Source organism: Oncorhynchus nerka, linkage group LG4 (assembly GCF_034236695.1).
Source record: "Oncorhynchus nerka isolate Pitt River linkage group LG4, Oner_Uvic_2.0, whole genome shotgun sequence".
NCBI lineage: Eukaryota > Metazoa > Chordata > Actinopteri > Salmoniformes > Salmonidae > Oncorhynchus > Oncorhynchus nerka.
In genome coordinates, this window is record NC_088399.1 from 84,074,323 (window position 1) to 84,097,940 (window position 23,618).

The 23,618-nt window shown below is 46.3% G+C and overlaps 1 protein-coding gene across 5 annotated transcripts in view; it reads right to left on the reverse strand.

Moving 5' to 3' along the window:
* The window catches only part of ppp1r9a (protein phosphatase 1, regulatory subunit 9A), a 160,180-nt gene that overhangs the window by 25,459 nt on the left and 111,103 nt on the right, over positions 1-23,618 (reverse strand). For all 5 annotated transcript variants that reach the window (XM_065017971.1, XM_065017975.1, XM_065017976.1 and 2 more), the window contains exons 7-9: positions 8,463-8,648; positions 7,525-7,578; positions 6,315-6,544 (exon numbers count right to left, since the gene is read on the reverse strand). In XM_065017971.1, the coding sequence (XP_064874043.1) occupies positions 6,315-6,544; positions 7,525-7,578; positions 8,463-8,648 (470 nt within the window). The remainder of the gene's footprint in view (positions 1-6,314; positions 6,545-7,524; positions 7,579-8,462; positions 8,649-23,618) is intronic.

Below are 23,618 nucleotides of genomic sequence, written 5' to 3' on the forward strand. Positions count from 1 at the left end.
ACTTCACACTCAACGGAACGACTTGATTAGGGTAGTGTCAACAACGCAGCTAGCCTACCTCAGCAGTACTGTATCATTTTAATCATTTTAGTCAATTAGATTCTTGCTACGTAAGCTTAACTTTCTGAACATTCGAGACGTGTAGTCCACTTGTCATTCCAATCTCCTCTGCATTAGCGTAGCCTCTTCTCTAGCCTGTCAACTATGTGTCTGTCTATCCCTGTTCTCTCCTCTCTGCATAGACCATACAAACGCTCCACACCGCATGGCCGCGGCCACCCTAATCTGGTGGTCCCAGCGCGCACGACCCACGTGGAGTTCCAGGTCTCCGGTAGCCTCTGGAACTGCCGATCTGCGGCCAACAAGGCAGAGTTCATCTCAGCCTATGCCTCCCTCCAGTCCCTCGACTTCTTGGCACTGACGGAAACATGGATCACCACAGACAACACCGCTACTCCTACTGCTCTCTCTTCGTCCGCCCACGTGCTCTCGCACACCCGAGAGCTTCTGGTCAGCGGGGTGGTGGCACCGGGATCCTCATCTCTCCCAAGTGGTCATTCTCTCTTTCTCCCCTTACCCATCTGTCTATCGCCTCCTTTGAATTCCATGCTGTCACAGTTACCAGCCCTTTCAAGCTTAACATCCTTATCATTTATCGCCCTCCAGGTTCCCTCGGAGAGTTCATCAATGAGCTTGATGCCTTGATAAGCTCCTTTCCTGAGGACGGCTCACCTCTCACAGTTCTGGCGACTTTAACCTCCCCACGTCTACCTTTGACTCATTCCTCTCTGCCTCCTTCTTTCCACTCCTCTCCTCTTTTGACCTCACCCTCTCACCTTCCCCCTACTCACAAGGCAGGCAATACGCTCGACCTCATCTTTACTAGATGCTGTTCCTCCACTAACCTCATTGCAACTCCCCTCCAAGTCTCCGACCACTACCTTGTATCCTTTTCCCTCTCGCTCTCATCCAACACTTCCCACACTGCCCCTACTCGGATGGTATCGCGCCGTCCCAACCTTCGCTCTCTCTCCCCGCTACTCTCTCCTCTTCCATCCTATCATCTCTTCCCTCTGCTCAAACCTTCTCCAACCTATCTCCTGATTCTGCCTCCTCAACCCTCCTCTCCTCCCTTTCTGCATCCTTTGACTCTCTATGTCCCCTATCCTCCAGGCCGGCTCGGTCCTCCCCTCCCGCTCCGTGGCTCGACGACTCATTGCGAGCTCACAGAACAGGGCTCCGGGCAGCCGAGCGGAAATGGAGGAAAACTCGCCTCCCTGCGGACCTGGCATCCTTTCACTCCCTCCTCTCTACATTTTCCTCCTCTGTCTCTGCTGCTAAAGCTACTTTCTACCACTCTAAATTCCAAGCATCTGCCTCTAACCCTAGGAAGCTCTTTGCCACCTTCTCCTCCCTCTTGAATCCTCCTCCCCCTCCCCCTCCTCCCTCTCTGCAGATGACTTCGTCAACCATTTTGAAAAGAAGGTCGACGACATCCGATCCTCGTTTGCTAAGTCAAATGACACCGCTGGTTCTGCTCACACTGCCCTACCCTGTGCTCTGACCTCTTTCTCCCCTCTCTCTCCAGATGACATCTCGCGTCTTGTGACGGCCGGCCGCCCAACAACCTGCCCGCTTGACCCTATCCCCTCCTCTCTTCTCCAGACCATCTCCGGTGACCTTCTCCCTTACCTCACCTCGCTCATCAACTCATCCCTGACCGCTGGCTCGTCCCTCCCGTCTTCAAGAGAGCGAGAGTTGCACCCCTTCTGAAAAACCTACACTCGATCCCTCCGATGTCAACAACTACAGACCAGTATCCCTTCTTTCTTTTCTCTCCAAAACTCTTGAACGTGCCGTCCTTGGCCAGCTCTCCCGCTATCTCTCTCAGAATGACCTTCTTGATCCAAATCAGTCAGGTTTCAAGACTAGTCATTCAACTGAGACTGCTCTTCTCTGTATCACGGAGGCGCTCCGCACTGCTAAAGCTAACTCTCTCTCCTCTGCTCTCATCCTTCTAGACCTATCGGCTGCCTTCGATACTGTGAACCATCAGATCCTCCTCTCCACCCTCTCCGAGTTGGGCATCTCCGGCGCGGCCCACGCTTGGATTGCGTCCTACCTGACAAGTCGCTCCTACCAGGTGGCGTGGCGAGAATCCGTCTCCTCACCACGTGCTCTCACCACTGGTGTCCCCAGGGCTCTGTTCTAGGCCCTCTCCTATTCTCGCTATACACCAAGTCACTTGGCTCTGTCATAACCTCACATGGTCTCTCCTATCATTGCTATGCAGACGACACACAATTAATCTTCTCCTTTCCCCCTTCTGACGACCAGGTGGCGAATCGCATCTCTGCATGTCTGGCAGACATATCAGTGTGGATGACGGATCATCACCTCAAGCTGAACCTCGGCAAGACGGAGCTGCTCTTCCTCCCGGGAAGGACTGCCCGTTCCATGATCTCGCCATCACGGTTGACAACTCCATTGTGTCCTCCTCCCAGAGCGCTAAGAACCTTGGCGTGATCCTGGACAACACCCTGTCGTTCTCAACTAACATCAAGGCGGTGGCCCGTTCCTGTAGGTTCATGCTCTACAACATCCGCAGAGTACGACCCTGCCTCACACAGGAAGCGGCGCAGGTCCTAATCCAGGCACTTGTCATCTCCCGTCTGGATTACTGCAACTCGCTGTTGGCTGAGCTCCCTGCCTGTGCCATTAAACCCCTACAACTCATCCAGAACGCCGCAGCCCGTCTGGTGTTCAACCTTCCCAAGTTCTCTCACGTCACCCCGCTCACCGCTCTCTCCACTGGCTTCCAGTTGAAGCTCGCATCCGCTACAAGACCATGGTGCTTGCCTACGGAGCTGTGAGGGGAACGGCACCTCAGTACCTCCAGGCTCTGATCAGGCCCTACACCCAAACAAGGGCACTGCGTTCATCCACCTCTGGCCTGCTCGCCTCCCTACCACTGAGGAAGTACAGTTCCCGCTCAGCCCAGTCAAAACTGTTCGCTGCTCTGGCCCCCCAATGGTGGAACAAACTCCCTCACGACGCCAGGACAGCGGAGTCAATCACCACCTTCCGGAGACACCTGAAACCCCACCTCTTTAAGGAATACCTAGGATAGGATAAAGTAATCCTTCTCACCCCCCCCCTTAAAAGACCTAGATGCACTATTGTAAAGTGGCTGTTCCACTGGATGTCATAAGGTGAAAGCACCAATTTGTAAGTCGCTCTGGATAAGAGCGTCTGCTAAATGACTTAAATGTAAATGTAATGGGTGGCGACAGGGACGGAGTGTTAGGTGTTTGGGGAGTTGGGACCGCTCCTCTCACAGGGGTGAGGACAGGGACGGAGTGTTAGGTGTTTGGGGAGTTGGGACCGCTCCTTTCACAGGGGTGAGGACAGGGACGGAGTGTTAGGTGTTTGAGTAGCTGGGACCGCTCCTCTCACAGGGGTGAGGACAGGAATGTGTGAATATGACGAGATATGTAGAGCTCCTCTCTGTGTTTTCTCCTTTAACAGGAGTGTAGAAGGTAAATAAGGGTATAGTGTGTGTGTGTGTGTGTGTGTGTGTGTGTGTGTGTGTGTGTGTGTGTGTGTGTGTGTGTGTGTGTGTGTGTGTGTGTGTGTGTGTGTGTGTGTGTGTGTGTGTGTGTGTGTGTGTGTGTGTGTGTGTGTGTGTGTGTGTGTGGTAAAAGGAGACTATCCCAGGGAGGATAGGAAGTAAAGACAGAGTGACAGCCTGACACAGTCCTGCCTGACTCCCTTGTACTCAGACAGACAGACAAACAACCATAACAAACCCAACACACTCGGACAGACAAACAACCATAACAAACCCAGCACACTCAGACAGACAAACAACCATAACAAACCCAGCACACTCAGACAGACAAACAACCATAACAAACCCAGCACACTCAGACAGACAAACAACCATAACAAACCCAGCACACTCAGACAGACAAACAACCATAACAAACCCAGCACAGACAGACAGACACACAGACATTGGCTCTTGATACATTTGCAATTCCTTGTGCTCACTACATCCGCTTGGTGAAATTATCTGCCTGTCTTATTCTGGCCTGTTCAACATGGCTGCTGTTAAAATGGAGGGATAGTTTGTTTCCCCAGTTAGCAGCAATGTTGCCTCAAGGACAAAGGAATTTAAAGGCAGTCAGAGTGGAGAGTGGCAAAGCACTTCTGATGGGAATGACCATAGAGATCAACTCACTACTCTGAGAGAGAGGCTGCGGCATTGAGCAGAGCTGCATAGGAAGTCAACACAACTCTCTCTCTCTCTCTCTACAGACATGCTTCAACTAAGTGGCACTTGGTTAAAATGTCCTTCAGATTCATGGGTGGAATCTGTTTGTGAAAAAGTTTGATACACATACTGTAGGAAAATAACAGGGTTTGAAAAACAGATGTGTATTACCTAAAATAAGCTGTAATTTGCAATGGCCTCTAAATTTGGATTTGAATCTTAAATAACATAGCTACGATAAGATGTTGTCCTTATAAACCAAAGTGGACTGAATAATGTTGCAATTCTTCAGGTTTTTAGTCATTTAAAAAATATATATATTTAACTAGGCATGTCAGTTAAGAACATATTCTTATTTACAATGATGGCTACCCCAGCCAAACCCTGGAATTGAACCAGTGTCTGTAGTGACACCTCTATCACTGAGATGCAGTGCCTTAGACTGCTGCGCCACTCGGGAGCCCATTTCACTCTAATGGCAACAGATAACACAGACACATCTGGAGTGTGTGGCTAGTTACTGACTAGACCAGAGCAACAGATCTGGAGTGTGTGGCTAGTTACTGACTAGACCAGAGCAACACATCTGGAGTGTGTGGCTAGTTACTGACTAGACCAGAGCAACAGATCTGGAGTGTGTGGCTAGTTACTGACTAGACCAGAGCAACACATCTGGAGTGTGTGGCTAGTTAGTGACTAGACCAGAGCAACACATCTGGAGTGTGTGGCTAGTTACTGACTAGACCAGAGCAACAGATATGGAGTGTGTGGCTAGTTACTGACTAGACCAGAGCAACAGATCTGGAGTGTGTGGCTAGTTACTGACTAGACCAGAGCAACACATCTGGAGTGTGTGGCTAGTTACTGACTAGACCAGCGCAACAGATATGGAGTGTGTGGCTAGTTACTGACTAGACCAGAGCAACACATCTGGAGTGTGTGGCTAGTTACTGACTAGACCAGCGCAACAGATATGGAGTGTGTGGCTAGTTACTGACTAGACCAGCGCAACAGATATGGAGTGTGTGGCTAGTTACTGACTAGACCAGAGCAACACATCTGGAGTGTGTGGCTAGTTACTGACTAGACCAGAGCAACACATCTGGAGTGTGTGGCTAGTTACTGACTAGACCAGAGCAACAGATATGGAGTGTGTGGCTAGTTACTGACTAGACCAGAGCAACAGACATGGAGTGTGTGGCTAGTTACTGACTAGACCAGAGCAACAGACATGGAATGTGTGGCTAGTTACTGACTAGACCAGAGCAACAGACATGGAGTGTGTGGCTAGTTACTGACTAGACCAGAGCAACAGACATGGAGTGTGTGGCTAGTTACTGACTAGACCAGCGCAACACATCTGGAGTGTGTGGCTAGTTACTGACTAGACCAGAGCAACAGATATGGAGTGTGTGGCTAGTTACTGACTAGACCAGAGCAACAGACATGGAGTGTGTGGCTAGTTACTGACTAGACCAGAGCAACACATCTGGAGTGTGTGGCTAGTTACTGACTAGACCAGAGCAACAGACATGGAGTGTGTGGCTAGTTACTGACTAGACCAGAGCAACACATCTGGAGTGTGTGGCTAGTTACTGACTAGACCAGAGCAACAGATCACCTATTTAATCCTATTAACTGGTTACTGTAGTTCCAGTCTGCCTAGTTAATTGGCACAAAGCAACATTCCAAGCATGCTACAGTATAATACAAAGTACAGTAAATCACAAAAGTACATGTTGATGTTGATCTGTAGTCAGTTAAAAGATGCGAAAGGAACAACAAAGAGTTGTTTGACAAAGTGCTGGGCAACAGTATTAGTGATATTAGTGCAAGGAAAATACATTTATAGTTCTGTATGGACATGAGTGGCGGGAATGAGTAACTCCCTTAGAACATGGGTCGCCTGACCCCAAACGCACTACCCTAAGTTAGATATTTCACTTGGGAGAGTTCGTAACAAGCCTAGGAATGATACAGCACATTGAACCAGTATGTTGTTTCATTTAGACTAGTTTAGCACCAGACTCTGACTCACTTCTGCTGGAAATCTTTGATGAGTTTCTTGGCCTTGTTGTACTTCTTCTCTAGGGTGGTGTACTGGCACTGGGCCTCCTTCAGGTGCTCGTTGACCGTGTGGCACAGGGTCTGGGCCTCGATCCAGTAACTCTCCAGCTTCAGCATCCTCTCTTTGTTCTCCTCCATGCTGGCCTTCAGCTGGCTCTTCTCCTTCTCCCAGCGCGCCTTCTCCCTGTCCACCGCTGCTAGCTGGGGTAGGCAAGCACAAAGACATTCAGATACTGAACACACATAAACATGGCAACACACACACACACACACAATCACAGACACAATCACAGACACACACACACGCATGCGCGCACTATGGTATGAGACTATGCTATGGGATGAACACCTTAACTTACAGATCACTAACCAGCCGTCACAACAAAGAGAAACTGCAGCATAGCATGCAACAAGCCCTTCAATGAGTTTAGTATATTGGCACAACCTCCTTTCAAATGTTGTTATTGTATTACATCCTTCTACTCCTCGTCAGGGCAAACTTCTGAAGTCTCCCAACGGCCACCAGATCAGACGGATCAGACGACCACCAGATCAGACGGATCAGACGACCACCAGATCAGACGGATCAGACGACCACCAGATCAGACGGATCAGACGACCACCAGATCAGCTCAGGCTCAGAGTATTACACCAACAAGCTTATCTTTCACTGTCACTAAATCCACTCATTCAATTGAGTTAATAATCTACGGAGCTTTTAGATCACTTCCTGCCGTTTGATCTAAACTGTCCTCATGGCCCAGCGCCATCCGTGTTAGGGGAGGGTTTGGCCGGGGTAGGCCGTCATTGTTCAAATAAGAATTTGTTCTTAACTGACTTGCCTAGTTAAATAAATAAAAACATTATCAGGATGCAGGGGATAAACCAGACACTTTTAAAAAGCTCTTGTGTCTGTGCCTGCTTGCCTGTCACTCTCACGTAACCACTGACTCACTCACCACCCAGACACCTGTGACACGAAACTGCCAGATAGGCAGCGGAGCTAAACTTCTGAAATACACATGCAATTGCCTTAAATATTCAGAAATAACTTGAAATAGAAACTATTATCCACTGCACTGTCCAATGATGTCCTTTTTTTCTATTCCTTATGCTTTTATTGTACTTAGTAAATGTATTTTATACCATTCTTAGAGATGATAGTAGCGGAGCTTTCTTACCTTGTTTTTGAGCTTCTGTATCTCTGCCTCGGTGACAGTGTGCTTGATCTGCAGCTGAGGGAGTAGAAAGGGAAGAGGTCGACACACACACACACACACAGAAGGAGTCAAAAGGCAGAGAGATAAAAGTGGAGATTGAATGACAGAAAGAGAAAGAGAGAGGAAGGACACAGTAGAATGAGAGAAGTTGAGAGAAAGAGGCAGTAAAGGAATGTGAAGAGAGAAAAAGAGAGAGAAAGAGAGAGATAGAAAGAGAGAAAAAGAAAGAGGAAGAGAAAGAGAGAGAGAGAGAATGAGAGAGAGAGAGAATGAGAGAGAGAATGAGAGAGAGAGAGAGAGAGAGAGAGAGAGAGAAAGAAAGAAAGAAAGAAAGAAAGAAAGAAAGAAAGAAAGAAAGAAAGAAAGAAAGAAAGAAAGAAAGAGAAAGTGAGGGAGAGAGAAAGAACGAGAGAGAAAGAGAGAGAGTCCCAGAAAGAGAGTTCAGAGGTTTTGGGACAGTAGAGATTACATGATTTCTCACTAAATATCCAGAACACCGCAGTGCAGCTCGAGCAATTTGTTAAGTGTGTCACGCAAATGTGGTGTGAGGGACAAAATCTCCTGGTGCCAGCAGTGGTAGTAAGGCTTTTTAATCAATATTACTTGCAGGCTGGCTACTTTAAAAAGTTTTTTTTTTTTATCAAATCAAAGGGGTTCTAGAAGAAAGTAACGCCCAAATACTTGTTTTCAGTCATTTGCTACTGTTTGACTTCGTTCCAATCAGGAACAACAAAGAGTTGTTTGACAAAGTGCTGCGCAACAGTATTAGCGATATTAAGGTGAGGAAAATACATTAATACATACAGTAAGACCTTTTTTTGGGACCTTCTGTCTTTTGTTAGAGTGGTGAAAGGAAAGAAGTAGAGGAAAAGAGACAAGGAACGAGGAATTGAAGTGACCTCTCTGAACTTCTGGTAGAGTTTGGTGGCATCCAACTCTGAGGGGGAAATGATGTCATCCGCTTCTGGCAAATCGAACACCTCAATGCTCTTCTCGCCGTCGCCCTCCCCGTCTCTGGCCCTGTCCGCAGCTGGCCCTGCCTCCTCATCCTCCTCCTCCTCCTCATCAGTGGCGTACTCCCCTGTCTGAGGTCACACACACACACGTAACATGAGAATACATTTCCGTCTACATAATTTGTCATACATATACGTTTCACAGAGAATAACACAAGCTCCTCCTCATCAAACGTTTACACCTTCTTTTTTCGTTTGTTTGACTTTACCTAACTTTCATTAAGTCCTCTCTTCCTATTTGAAGAAACGTTGCCTGCTACTCCAATGTTTGCCAGACGACTCATCCTGTATTAATTCCGCTGCTGTATCGGTCACACCATGCATCAGTCTGAACCTAACATCCTAGAAGTCGTTTGTGGTAATGTTAAAATGACATGAAACAAAGATTGGTGTAGGCCAGTTCTGGTTTCTGGGTCCAATCAGAACGATTTGCTTTCGCAAAGTCATCTGTGAGGAGATCAAGTCAACTCATGGTGGAGAAGAAACCTTAGTGGGCGTGGCGTTTGGCCGGCGCTCTGTGGATGAGTAGCCAGGCATCTCGAATGTTGATAATGAAAACAGTTAGTCATGTTTACGGTGAGGACAACAAATACACCAGCTTAAGCTTTCTCTCAGCCAATTTTGAGAGAGAGACCAGTTGTCATGTCTGGGTATAGAATAACAGGGGCCCATTCAAAGTGAGCTGGGGGTTGAGGTGAGGTGAGGAAGGGGAAGATTGATGGATGGGGATGGAGGGTGGGGGGTTGAGGAGAGGGTCAGGGTTAGGGTTAGGGTTAGGTCATTGTCACCCACAGTATGGAAAACCCTTTCAGATGAGTGGTGCTTTATGAGAGCAATCCATCACCATCATCACGACTAGGGCTGTGGTGGGCACAAAATTCCATCAGCCGGTCTCACGGTAACTGACCGTTAATTAACAAGAACAAAAAAATAAATAATTATTGGGCCTCTATAACTATATCTATTTTTTTGTGAATTGAATTGATCCCCTCTACCACACGGAACCCCACTAATCCTACTGACGGAAACACACAAGGTGGCTAAAAACAGACCTCCATCCTATGCTAGCTTGCTACCGATGGCCCGGCTAGCTGTCTGAATCGCCGTGACCCCAACCAACCTCACTACTCACTGGACCCTTTTGATCACTCGACTAAGCATGCCTCTCCTTAATGTCAATATGCCTTGTCCATTGCTGTTCTGGTTAGTGGTTATTGGCTTATTTCACTGTAGAGCCTCTAGTCCTGCTCACTATACCTTATCCAACCCATTAATTCCACCACCCACACATGCGATGACATCTCCTGGTTTCAATTATGTTTCTAGAGACAATATCTCTCTCATCATCACTCAATACCTAGGTTTACCTCCACTGTATTCACATCCTACCATACCTTTGTCTGTACATTATACCTTGAAGCTATTTTATCGCCCCCAGAAACCTCCTTTTACTCTCTGTTTCAAGACGTTCTAGACGACCAATTCTCATTGCTTTGAGCCGTACCCTTATCCTACTCCTCCTCTTTTCCTCTGGTGATGTAGAGGTGAATCCAGGCCCTGCAGTGCCTAGCTCCACTCCTATTCCCCAGGCGCTCTCTTTTGATGACTTCTGTAACCGTAATAGCCTTGGTTTCATGCATGTTAACATTAGAAGCCTCCTCCCTAAATTTGTTTTATTCACTGCTTTAGCACACTCTGCCAACCCGGATGTTCTAGCTGTGTCTGAATCCTGGCTTAGGAAGACCACCATATATTCTGACATTTTCATCCCTAACTACAACATTTTCAGACAAGATAGAACTGCCAAAGGGGGCGGTGTTGCAATCTACTGCAAAGATAGCCTGCAGAGTTCTGACCTACTATCCAGGTCTGTACCCAAACAATTTGAACTTCTACTTTTAAAAATCCACCTCTCTAAAAACAAGTCTCTCAACCGTTGCTGCCTGCTATAGACCACCCTCTGCCCCCAGCTGTGCTCTGGACACCATATGTGAACTGATTGACCCCCATCTATCTTCAGAGCTCGTGCTGCTAGGCGACTTAAACTGGAACATGCTTAACACCCCAGCCATCCTACAATCTAAGCTTGATGCCCTCAATCTCACACAAATTATCAATGAACCTACCAGGTACCTCCCCAAAGCCATAAAAACGGGCACCCTCATAGATATCATCCTAACCAACTTGCCCTCTAAATACACCTCTGCTGTCTTCAACCAAGATCTCAGCAATCACTGCCTCATTGCCTGCATCCGTAATGGGTCAGCGGTCAAACGACCTCTACTCATCACTGTCAAACACTCCCTAAAACGCTTCAGCAGGCCTTTCTAATCGACCTGGCCGGGGTATCCTGGAAGGATATTGATCTCATCCCGTCAGTAGGATGCCAGGTTTTTTTTTAAATGCCTTCCTAACCATCTTAAATAAGCATGCCCCATTCAAGAAATTTAGAACCAGGAACAGATATAGCCCTTGGTTCTCCCCAGACCTGACTGCCCTTAACCAACACAAAAACATCCTATGGCGTTCTGCATTAGCATTGAACAGCCCCCGTGATATGCAGCTTTTCAGGGAAGCTAGAAACCATTTTACACAGGCAGTTAGAAAAGCCAAGACTAGCTTTTTCAAGCAGAAATTTGCTTCCTGCAACACTAACTCAAAAAAGTTCTGGGATACTGTAAAGTCCATGGATAATAAGAACACCTCCTCCCAGCTGCCCACTGCACTGAAGATAGGAAACACTGTCACCACTGATAAATCCACTATAATTGAGAATTTCAATAAGCATTTTTCTATGGCTGGCCATGCTTTCCACCTGGCTACCCCTAACCCGGTCAACAGCACTGCACCCCCCACTGCAACTCGCCCAAGCCTTCCCCATTTCTCCTTCTCCCAAATTCAGTCAGCTGATGTTCTGAAAGAGCTGCAAAATCTGGACCCCTACAAATCAGCCGGGCTAGACAATCTGGACCCTTTCTTTCTAAAAATTATCTGCCGAAATTGTTGCCACCCCTATTACCAGCCTGTTCAACCTTTCTTCGTGTCATCTGAGATTCCCAAAGATTGGAAACCAGCTGCGGTCATCCCCCTCTTCAAAGGGGGGGACACTCTTGACCCAAACTGCTACAGACCTATATCTATCCTACTCTGCCTTTCTAAGGTCTTCGAAAGCCAAGTCAACAAACAGATTACCGACCATTTCGAATCTCACCATACCCTTTCTGCTATGCAATCTGGTTTCAGATCAGGTCATAGGTGCACCTCAGCCACACTCAAGGTCCTAAACGATATCTTAACCGCCATCGATAAGAAACATTACTGTGCAGCGGTATTCATTGATCTGGCCAAGGCTTTCGACTCTGTCAATCACCACATCCTCATCGGCAGACACGACAGCCTTGGTTTCTCAAATGATTGCCTCGCCTGGTTAACCAACTACTTCTCTGATGTGTCCAATCGGAGGGTCCGGACCTCTGACAGTCTCTATGGGGGCGCCACAGGGTTCAATTCTTGGACCGACTCTCTTCTCTGTATACATCAATGATGTCGCTCTTGCTGCTGGTGAGTCTCTGATCCACCTCTATGCAGACGACACCATTCTGTATGCTTCTGGCCCTTCTTTGGACACTGTGTTAACAACCCTGCAGGCAAGCTTCAATGCCATTACAACTCTCCTTCCATGGCCTCCAATTGCTCTTAAATCCAAGTAAAACTAAATGCATGCTCTTCAACCGATCGCTGCCTGCACCTGCCCGCCTGTCCAACATCACTACTCTGGACGGCTCTGGACGGCTCTGACTTAGAATACTTAGAATACATAGACAACTACAAATACCTAGGTGTCTGGTTATACTGTAAACTCTCCTTACAGACCCACATCAAACATCTCCATTCCAAAGTTAAATCTAGAATTGGCTTCCTATTTTGCAACAAAACATCCTTCACTCATGCTGCCAAACACACATTGTAAAACTGACCATCCTACCAATCCTCGACTTCGGCGATGTCATTTACAAAATAGCCTCCAATACCCTACTCAACAAATTGGATGCAGTCTATTACAGTGCCATCCATTTTGTCACCAAAGCCCCATGTACTACCCACCATTACGACCTGTACGCTCTCGCTTCATACTCGTCGCCAAACCCACTGGCTCCATGTCATCTACAAGACCCTGCTAGGTAAAGTCCCTCCTTATCTCAGCTCGCTGGTCACCATAGCAGCACCCACCTGTAGCACGCGCTCCAGCAGGTATATCTCTCTGGTCACCCCCAAAACCAATTCTTCCTTTGACTGCCTCTCCTTCCAGTTCTCTGCTGCCAATGACTGGAATGAACTACAAAATTCTCTGAAACTGGAAACACTTATCTCCCTCACTAGCTTTAAGCCCCAGCTGTCAGAGCAGCTCACAGATTACTGCACCTGTACATAGCCCATCTATAATTTAGCCCAAACAACTACCTCTTCCCCTACTGTATTTATTTATTTATTTTGCTTTGCACCCCATTATTTATATTTCTATTTTGCTGCAAACACCATTCCAGTGTTTACTTGCTATATTGTATTTACTTCGGCACCATGGCCTTTTTTTGCCTTTACCTCCCTTATCTCACCTCATTTGCTCACATTGTATATAGACTTGTATATAGACTTGTTTTACTCCATGTGTAACTCTGTGTTGTTTGTGTCGAACTGCTTTGCTTTATCTTGGCCAGGTCGCAATTGTAAATGAGAACTTGTTCTCAACTTTCCTACCTGGTTAAATAAAGGTGAAATAAAATAAAATAAATAAATATCAATCTACGATCCCCCATAGTCAAAAGTCGACCTATTCACTTCTGTATGAGAAATAAATATTCCAAACATAGTCTGGGACAGTTGTGGGATGCGATAGATCCCAAATGAATACAACCACTAGCATCTTTTTTACGCAATGTGGCGGACAAAACAGATCAGAACATTTAGCTTAAAATGTTATTATTTCTTCACATTATAAGTGCAGCAATGTGCACATGGTAGCAGGCTATAAGGATGAATGTTCCATTAGCTTCACCACCATCATCACCCCATCACTATCATCATCATCATCATCAGCCTGTGCAGTATGTGTGGTCAGTAGAAAAGAGACAGCAGGGTTGATGATACTGTATGTTTCTCTTTCTGCTAGAGTTCTCTCTCTCTACAGCCTGGCAGCTTACTAAACTGATCCAGACAGACAGAATGCATCCCAAATGACACACTATCCCCAATGGGTTCTGCTCTAAAGTAGTGCACTATGTAGAGAGCGGGGTGCCATTTGGGACACAGACAGGATTATAAAGACGAGTTCTGCTCTGCTGCAGCTCACATCTGGTTGCAGAGAGCCAGGCAGGGACAGCAGGATCGAATGACCCATCCTGGCCAGCCGGGCTCCTCTGTCTGGTCCTACTGCCAGAGACACTGGTGCTGGAGCTCACAGAGTTGTTGCAGAGCGAACACATTATCTTTCTCTCTCTCTCTGTCTCTCTCTGACTCTCACAAACACACTGATGCGCACACACACACACACACACACACACACACACACACACACACACACACACACACACACACACACACACACACACACACAAACACACAAAGACACACACACAAAGCTTACGCTGACACATGATTTGAAACCTCTGGTACAGGGAAAGCTTTCAGCCCTGCTTCTTTAAACAACTAAGGGTATCTATTCACCCCCATTCACCCCATTCTCTATTAACAGGGTGAACAGGGTGAAAAGGTTGAATAGAGAACGAGGTGAATAGGGTGAACGGGGTGAAACAGGGTGAATGGGGTGAACAGGGTGAAACAGGGCTGCTCAAGTTCAACACTGTTTAACATCTACATTAATGAATTAACAGGGCAAAACATTAGAAGAATCTGCAGCACCTGGTCTCACCTTACACAACACTGAAATCAAGTGTCTGCTGTACGCAGATGACCTGGTGTTGTGGTCTCCCACTATAAGGAGCTACAGCACCAAGATAATTATTCACCCCATTCTCTCTTCAACCCATCTAGTCAACCCATTCTCTCTTCAACCCATCTAGTCACCCCATTCTCTATTCACCCCATCTAGTCACCCCATTCTCTATTCACCCCATCTAGTCACCCCATTCTCTATTCATCCCATCTAGTCACCCCATTCTCTATTCACCACATCTAGTCACCCCATTCTCTAGTCACCCCATTCTCTATTCACCACATCTAGTCACCCCATCTAGTCACCCCATTCTCTAGTCACCCCATTCTCTATTAAACCCATCTAGTCACCCCATTCTCTATTCACCCCATCTATTCACCCCATTCTGCATTCACCCCATTCTCTATTAACCCCATCTATTCACCCCATACTCTAGTCACCCCTTCTAGTCACCCCATTCTCTATTCACCCCATGTAGTCACCCCATTCTCTATTCACCCCAATCTCCATTCACCCCATTCTCTAGTCACCCCATTCTCCATTCACCCCTTTTCTCCATTAACCCCATCTAGTCACCCCATTATCTATTCACCCCATCTAGTCACCCCATTCTCTATTCACCACATCTAGTCACCCCATTCTCTATTCACCCCATTCTCCATTCACCCCATTCTCTATTCACCCCATTCTCCATTCACCCCATCTATTCACCCCATTCTCCATTCACCCCATTTAGTCACCCCATTCTCTATTCACCCCATCTATTCACCCCATTCACCATTCACCCCATCTATTCACCTCATTCTCCATTAACCCCATCTATTCACCCCATTCTCCATTCACCCCATCTATTCACCCCATTCTCCATTCACCCCATGCTCTATTCACCCCATCTAGTCACCCCATTCTCTATTAACCCATTTATTCACCCCATTCTCCATTCACCCCATCTAGTCACCCTATTCTCTATTCACCCCATCCATTCACCCCATTCTCTATTCACCCCATTCTTTATTAACCCCATCTATTCACCCCATTCTCTAGTCACCCCATTCTCTATTAACCCCATCTAGTCACCCCATTCTCTATTAAACCCATCTAGTCACCCCATTCTCTAGTCACCCCACCCTCTATTCACCTCATCCTCTATTAACCCCATCTATTCACCCCATCTAGTCACCCCATTCTCTATTAACCCCATCTATTCACCCCATCCTCTAGTCCCCCATCCTCTATTCACCTCATCCTCTATTAACCCAATCTATTCACCCCATCTAGTCACCCCATTCTCTATTCACCCCATCTAGTCACCCCATTCTCTAGTCACCCCATCCTCTATTCACCCCATCCTCTATTAACCTCATCTATTCACCCCATTCTTTATTAACCCCATCTATTCACCCCATTCTCTAGTCACCCCATTCTCTATTAACCCCATCTATTCCCCTATTCTCTATTAACCCCATCTATTCACCCCATCTAGTCACCCCATTCTCGATTAACCGAATCTATTCACCCCATTCTCTAGTCACCCCATTCTCTATTAACCCCATATATTCACCCCATTCTCTATTCACCCCATCTAGTCACCACATTCTCTATTAAACCCATCTATTCACCCCATTCTCTATTAAACCCATCTAGTCACCCCATTCTCTAGTCACCCCATTCTCCATTCACCCCATTCTCTATTAACCCCATATATTCTCACCATTCTTTAGTCACCCCTTCTAGTGACCCCATTCTCCATTCACACCTTTTCTCTATTAACCCCATCTAGTCACCCCATTATCTATTCACCCCATCTAGTCACCCCATTCTCTATTAACCCCATTTATTCACCCCATTCTCCATTCACCCCATCTAGTCACCCCATTCTCCATTCACCCCATTTAGTCACCCCATTCTCTATTCACCCCATCTATTCACCCCATTCACCATTCACCCCATCTATTCACCTCATTCTCCATTAACCCCATCTATTCACCCCATTCTCCATTCACCCCATCTATTCACCCCATTCTCCATTCACCCCATGCTCTATTCACCCCATCTAGTCACCCCATTCTCTATTAACCCATTTATTCACCCCATTCTCCATTCACCCCATCTAGTCACCCTATTCTCTATTCACCCCATCCATTCACCCCATTCTCTATTCACCCCATTCTTTATTAACCCCATCTATTCACCCCATTCTCTAGTCACCCCATTCTCTATTAACCCCATCTAGTCACCCCATTCTCGATTAACCAAATCTATTCACCCCATTCTCTATTAACCCCATATATTCACCCCATTCTCTATTCACCCCATCTAGTCACCCCATTCTCTATTAAACCCATCTAGTCACCCCATTCTCTAGTCACCCCACCCTCTATTCACCTCATCCTCTATTAACCCCATCTATTCACCCCATCTAGTCACCCCATTCTCTATTAACCCCATCTATTCACCCCATCCTCTAGTCCCCCATCCTCTATTCACCTCATCCACTATTAACCCAATCTATTCACCCCATCTAGTCACCCCATTCTCTATTCACCCCATCTAGTCACCCCATTCTCTATTCACCACATCTAGTCACCCCATTCTCTAGTCACCCCATTCTCTATTCACCACATCTAGTCACCCCATCTAGTCACCCCATTCTCTAGTCACCCCATCCTCTATTCACCCCATCCTCTATTAACCTCATCTATTCACCCCATTCTTTATTAACCCCATCTATTCACCCCATTCTCTATTAACCCCATCTATTCCCCCTATTCTCTATTCACCCCATCTAGTCACCCCATTCTCTATTAAACCCATCTAGTCACCCCATTCTCTAGTCACCCCACCCTCTATTCACCTCATTCTCCATTCACCCTGTTCTCTATTCACCCCAATCTCCATTCACCCCATTCTCTAGTCACCCCATTCTCCATTAACCCCATCTAGTCACCCCATTATCTATTCACCCCATCTAGTCACCCCATTCTCTATTCACCACATCTAGTCACCCCATTCTCTATTCACCCCATTCTCCATTCACCCCATTCTCTATTCACCCCATTCTCCATTCACCCCATCTATTCACCCCATTCTCCATTCACCCCATTTAGTCACCCCATTCTCTATTCACCCCATCTATTCACCCCATTCACCATTCACCCCATCTATTCACCTCATTCTCCATTAACCCCATCTATTCACCCCATTCTCCATTCACCCCATCTATTCACCCCATTCTCCATTCACCCCATGCTCTATTCACCCCATCTAGTCACCCCATTCTCTATTAACCCATTTATTCACCCCATTCTCCATTCACCCCATCTAGTCACCCTATTCTCTATTCACCCCATCCATTCACCCCATTCTCTATTCACCCCATTCTTTATTAACCCCATCTATTCACCCCATTCTCTAGTCACCCCATTCTCTATTAACCCCATCTAGTCACCCCATTCTCTATTAAACCCATCTAGTCACCCCATTCTCTAGTCACCCCACCCTCTATTCACCTCATCCTCTATTAACCCCATCTATTCACCCCATCTAGTCACCCCATTCTCTATTAACCCCATCTATTCACCCCATCCTCTAGTCCCCCATCCTCTATTCACCTCATCCTCTATTAACCCAATCTATTCACCCCATCTAGTCACCCCATTCTCTATTCACCCCATCTAGTCACCCCATTCTCTAGTCACCCCATCCTCTATTCACCCCATCCTCTATTAACCTCATCTATTCACCCCATTCTTTATTAACCCCATCTATTCACCCCATTCTCTAGTCACCCCATTCTCTATTAACCCCATCTATTCCCCCTATTCTCTATTAACCCCATCTATTCACCCCATCTAGTCACCCCATTCTCGATTAACCGAATCTATTCACCCCATTCTCTAGTCACCCCATTCTCTATTAACCCCATATATTCACCCCATTCTCTATTCACCCCATCTAGTCACCACATTCTCTATTAAACCCATCTATTCACCCCATTCTCTATTAAACCCATCTAGTCACCCCATTCTCTAGTCACCCCATTCTCCATTCACCCCATTCTCTATTAACCCCATATATTCTCACCATTCTTTAGTCACCCCTTCTAGTGACCCCATTCTCCATTCACACCTTTTCTCTATTAACCCCATCTAGTCACCCCATTATCTATTCACCCCATCTAGTCACCCCATTCTCTATTAACCCCATTTATTCACCCCATTCTCCATTCACCCCATCTAGTCACCCCATTCTCCATTCACCCCATTTAGTCACCCCATTCTCTATTCACCCCATCTATTCACCCCATTCACCATTCACCCCATCTATTCACCTCATTCTCCATTAACCCCATCTATTCACCCCATTCTCCATTCACCCCATGCTCTATTCACCCCATCTAGTCACCCCATTCTCTATTAACCCATTTATTCACCCCATTCTCCATTCACCCCATCTAGTCACCCTATTCTCTATTCACCCCATCCATTCACCCCATTCTCTATTCACCCCATTCTTTATTAACCCCATCTATTCACCCCATTCTCTAGTCACCCCATTCTCTATTAACCCCATCTAGTCACCCCATTCTCGATTAACCAAATCTATTCACCCCATTCTCTATTAACCCCATATATTCACCCCATTCTCTATTCACCCCATCTAGTCACCCCATTCTCTATTAAACCCATCTAGTCACCCCATTCTCTAGTCACCCCACCCTCTATTCACCTCATCCTCTATTAACCCCATCTATTCACCCCATCTAGTCACCCCATTCTCTATTAACCCCATCTATTCACCCCATCCTCTAGTCCCCCATCCTCTATTCACCTCATCCACTATTAACCCAATCTATTCACCCCATCTAGTCACCCCATTCTCTATTCACCCCATCTAGTCACCCCATTCTCTATTCACCACATCTAGTCACCCCATTCTCTAGTCACCCCATTCTCTATTCACCACATCTAGTCACCCCATCTAGTCACCCCATTCTCTAGTCACCCCATCCTCTATTCACCCATCCTCTATTAACCTCATCTATTCACCCCATTCTTTATTAACCCCATCTATTCACCCCATTCTCTATTAACCCCATCTATTCCCCTATTCTCTATTCACCCCATCTAGTCACCCCATTCTCTATTAAACCCATCTAGTCACCCCATTCTCTAGTCACCCCACCCTCTATTCACCTCATTCTCCATTCACCCTGTTCTCTATTCACCCCATTCTCTATTAACCCCATCTATTCACCCCATTCTCTAGTTACCCCTTCTAGTCACCACATTCTCTATTAACCCCATCTATTCACCCCATTCTCTATTAACCCCATCTATTCACCCCATTCTCGTTTAAGCCCATCTATTCACCCGATTCTCTATTCACCCAATCTAGTCACCCCATTCTCTATTAAACCAATCTAGTCACCCCATCTAGTCAACCCATCCTCTAGTCTCCCCATCCTCTATTCACCTCATCCTCTATTAACCCCATCTATTCACCCCATCTAGTCACCCCATTCTCTATTAACCCCATCCTCTAGTCCCCCATCCTCTATTCACCTCATCCTCTATTAACCCAATCTATTCACCCCATCTAGTCACCCCATTCTCTATTCACCCCATCTAGTCACCCCATTCTCTATTCACCACATCTAGTCACCCCATTCTCTAGTCACCCCATTCTCTATTCACCACATTCTCTATTCACCACATCTAGTCACCCCATCTAATCACCCCATTCTCTAGTCACCCCATCCTCTATTCACCCCATCCTCTATTAACCTCATCTATTCACCCCATTCTCTATTAAACCCATCTAGTCACCCCATTACTAGTCACCCCATTCTCTATTCACCCCATCTATTCACCCCATTCTGCATTCACCCCATTCTCTATTAACCCCATCTATTCACCATATACTCTAGTCACCCCTTCTAGTCACCCCATTCTCTATTCACCCCATGTAGTCACCCCATTCTCTATTCACCCCATTCTCCATTCACCCCTTTTCTCTATTAACCCCATCTAGTCACCCCATTATCTATTCACCCCATCTAGTCACCCCATTCTCTATTCACCCCATTCTCTATTAAGCCCATTTATTCACCCCATTCTCCATTCACCCCATCTAGTCACCCCATTCTCTATTCACCACATCTAGTCACCCCATGCTCTATTCACCCCATCTATTCACCCCATTCTCTATTCACCCCATTCTCCATTCACCCCATCTATTCACCCCATTCTACATTCACCCCATCTAGTCACCCCATTCTCTATTCACCCCATCTAGTCACCCCATTCTCCATTCACCCCATCTATTCACCCCATCTAGTCACCCCATCTAGTCACCCCATTCTCTATTCACCCCATCTAGTCACCCCATTCTCTATTCACCCCATTCTCCATTCACCCCATCTAGTCACCCCATTCTCTATTCACCCCATCTATTCACCCCATTCTCTATTCACCCGATTCTTTATTAACCCCATCTATTCACCCCATTCTATAGTCATCCAATCTATTCACCCCATTCTCTAGTCACCCCATTCTCTATTAACCCCATCTATTCACCCCATCTAGTCATCACATTCTCTATTAACCCCATCTATTCACCCCATCTATTCACCCCATTCTCAATTAACCGAATCTATTCACCCCATTCTCTAGTCACCCCATTCTCTATTAACCCCATATATTCACCCCATTCTCTATTAAACCCATCTAGTCACCCCATTCTCTAGTCACCCCATCCTCTATTCACCCCACCCTCTATTCACCTCATTCTCCATTCACCCTGTTCTATATTCACCCCATTCTCTATTCACCCCATCTAGTCACCCCATTCTCTATTAAACCCATCTATTCACCCCATTCTCTAGTCACCCCATTCTCCATTCACCCCATTCTCTATTAACCCCATATATTCTCACCATTCTTTAGTCACCCCTTCTAGTGACCCCATTCTCCATTCACCCCTTTTCTCTATTAACCCCATCTAGTCACCCCATTATCTATTCACCCCATCTAGTCACCCCGTTCTCTATTAACCCCATTTATTCACCCCATTCTCCATTCACCCCATCTAGTCACCCCATTCTCTATTCACCCCATCTATTCACCCCATTCTCCATTCACCCCATCTATTCACCCCATTCTCCATTCACCCCATCTAGTCACCCTATTCTCTATTCACCCCATCCATTCACCCCATTCTCTATTCACCCCATTCTCTATTCACCCCATTCTTTATTAACCCCATCTATTCACCCCATTCTCTATTAACCCCATCTATTCACCCCATCTAGTCATCACATTCTCTATTAACCCCATCTATTCACCCCATCTAGTCACCCCATTCTCGATTAACCAAATCTATTCACCCCATTCTCTAGTCACCCCATTCTCTATTAACCCCATATATTCACCCCATTCTCTATTCACCCCATCTAGTCACCCCATTCTCTATTAAACCCATCTAGTCACCCCATTCTCTAGTCACCCCATCCTCTATTCACCCCACCCTCTATTCACCTCATTCTCCATTCACCCTGTTCTCTATTCACCCCATTCTCTATTAACCCCATCTATTCACCCCATTCTCTAGTTACCCCTTCTAGTCACCCCATTCTCTATTAACCCCATTCTCTATTAACCCCATTCTCTATTAACCCCATCTATTCACCCCATTCTCGTTTAAGCCCATCTATTCACCCGATTCTCTATTCACCCAATCTAGTCACCGCATTCTCTATTAAACCAATGTAGTCACCCCATCTAGTCAACCCATCCTCTAGTCGCCCCATCCTCTATTCACCTCATCCTCTATTAACCCCATCTATTCACCCCATCTAGTCACCCCATTCTCTATTAACCCCATCTATTCACCCCATCCTCTAGTCCCCCATCCTCTATTCACCTCATCCTCTATTAACCCAATCTATTCACCCCATCTAGTCACCCCATTCTCTATTAAACCCATCTAGTCACCCCATGTAGTCACCCCATTCTCTAGTCACCCCATCTATTCACCCGATTCTCTATTAACCCCATCTAGTCACCCCATCTAGTCACCCCATTCTCTATTAAACCCCATTTATTCACCCCATTCTCCATTCACCCCATCTAGTCACCCCATTCTCTATTCACCCCATCTAGTCACCCCATTCTCTATTCACCCCATCTATTCACCCCATTCTCCATTCACCCCATCTATTCACCCCATTCTCCATTCACCCCATCTAGTCACCCCATTCTCCATTCACCCCATCTATTCACCCCATTCTCCATTCACCCCATCTAGTCACCCCATTCTCTATTCACCCCATTCTCTATTCACCCCATTCTTTATTAACGCCATCTATTCACCCCATTCTCTAGTCACCCCATCTATTCACCACATTCTCTAGTCACCCCATTCTCTATTAACCCCATCTATTCACCCCATCTAGTCATCACATTCTCTATTAACCCCATCTATTCACCCCATCTATTCACCCCATTCTCAATTAACCGAATCTATTCACCCCATTCTCTAGTCACCCCATTCTCTATTAACCCCATATATTCACCCCATTCTCTATTCACCCCATCTAGGTACCCCATTCTCTATTAAACCCATCTATTCACCCCATTCTCTATTAAACCCATCTAGTCACCCCATTCTCTAGTCACCCCATCCTCTATTCACCCCACCCTCTATTCACCTCATTCTCCATTCACCCTGTTCTATATTCACCCCATTCTCTATTAACCCCATCTATTCACCCCATTCTCTAGTCACCCCTTCTAGTCACCCCATTCTCTATTAACCCCATATATTCACCCCATTCTCTATTAACCCCATCTATTCACCCCATTCTCTAGTCACCCCATTCTCGTTTAACCCCATCTATTCACCCCATTCTCTAGTCACCCCTTCTAGTCACCCCATTCTCTATTAACCCCATATATTCACCCCATTCTCTATTAACCCCATCTATTCACCCCATTCTCTAGTCACCCCATTCTCTATTAAACCCATCTATTCACCCCATTCTCCATTAACCCCATCTAGTCACCCCAATCTCTATTCACCCCATCTAG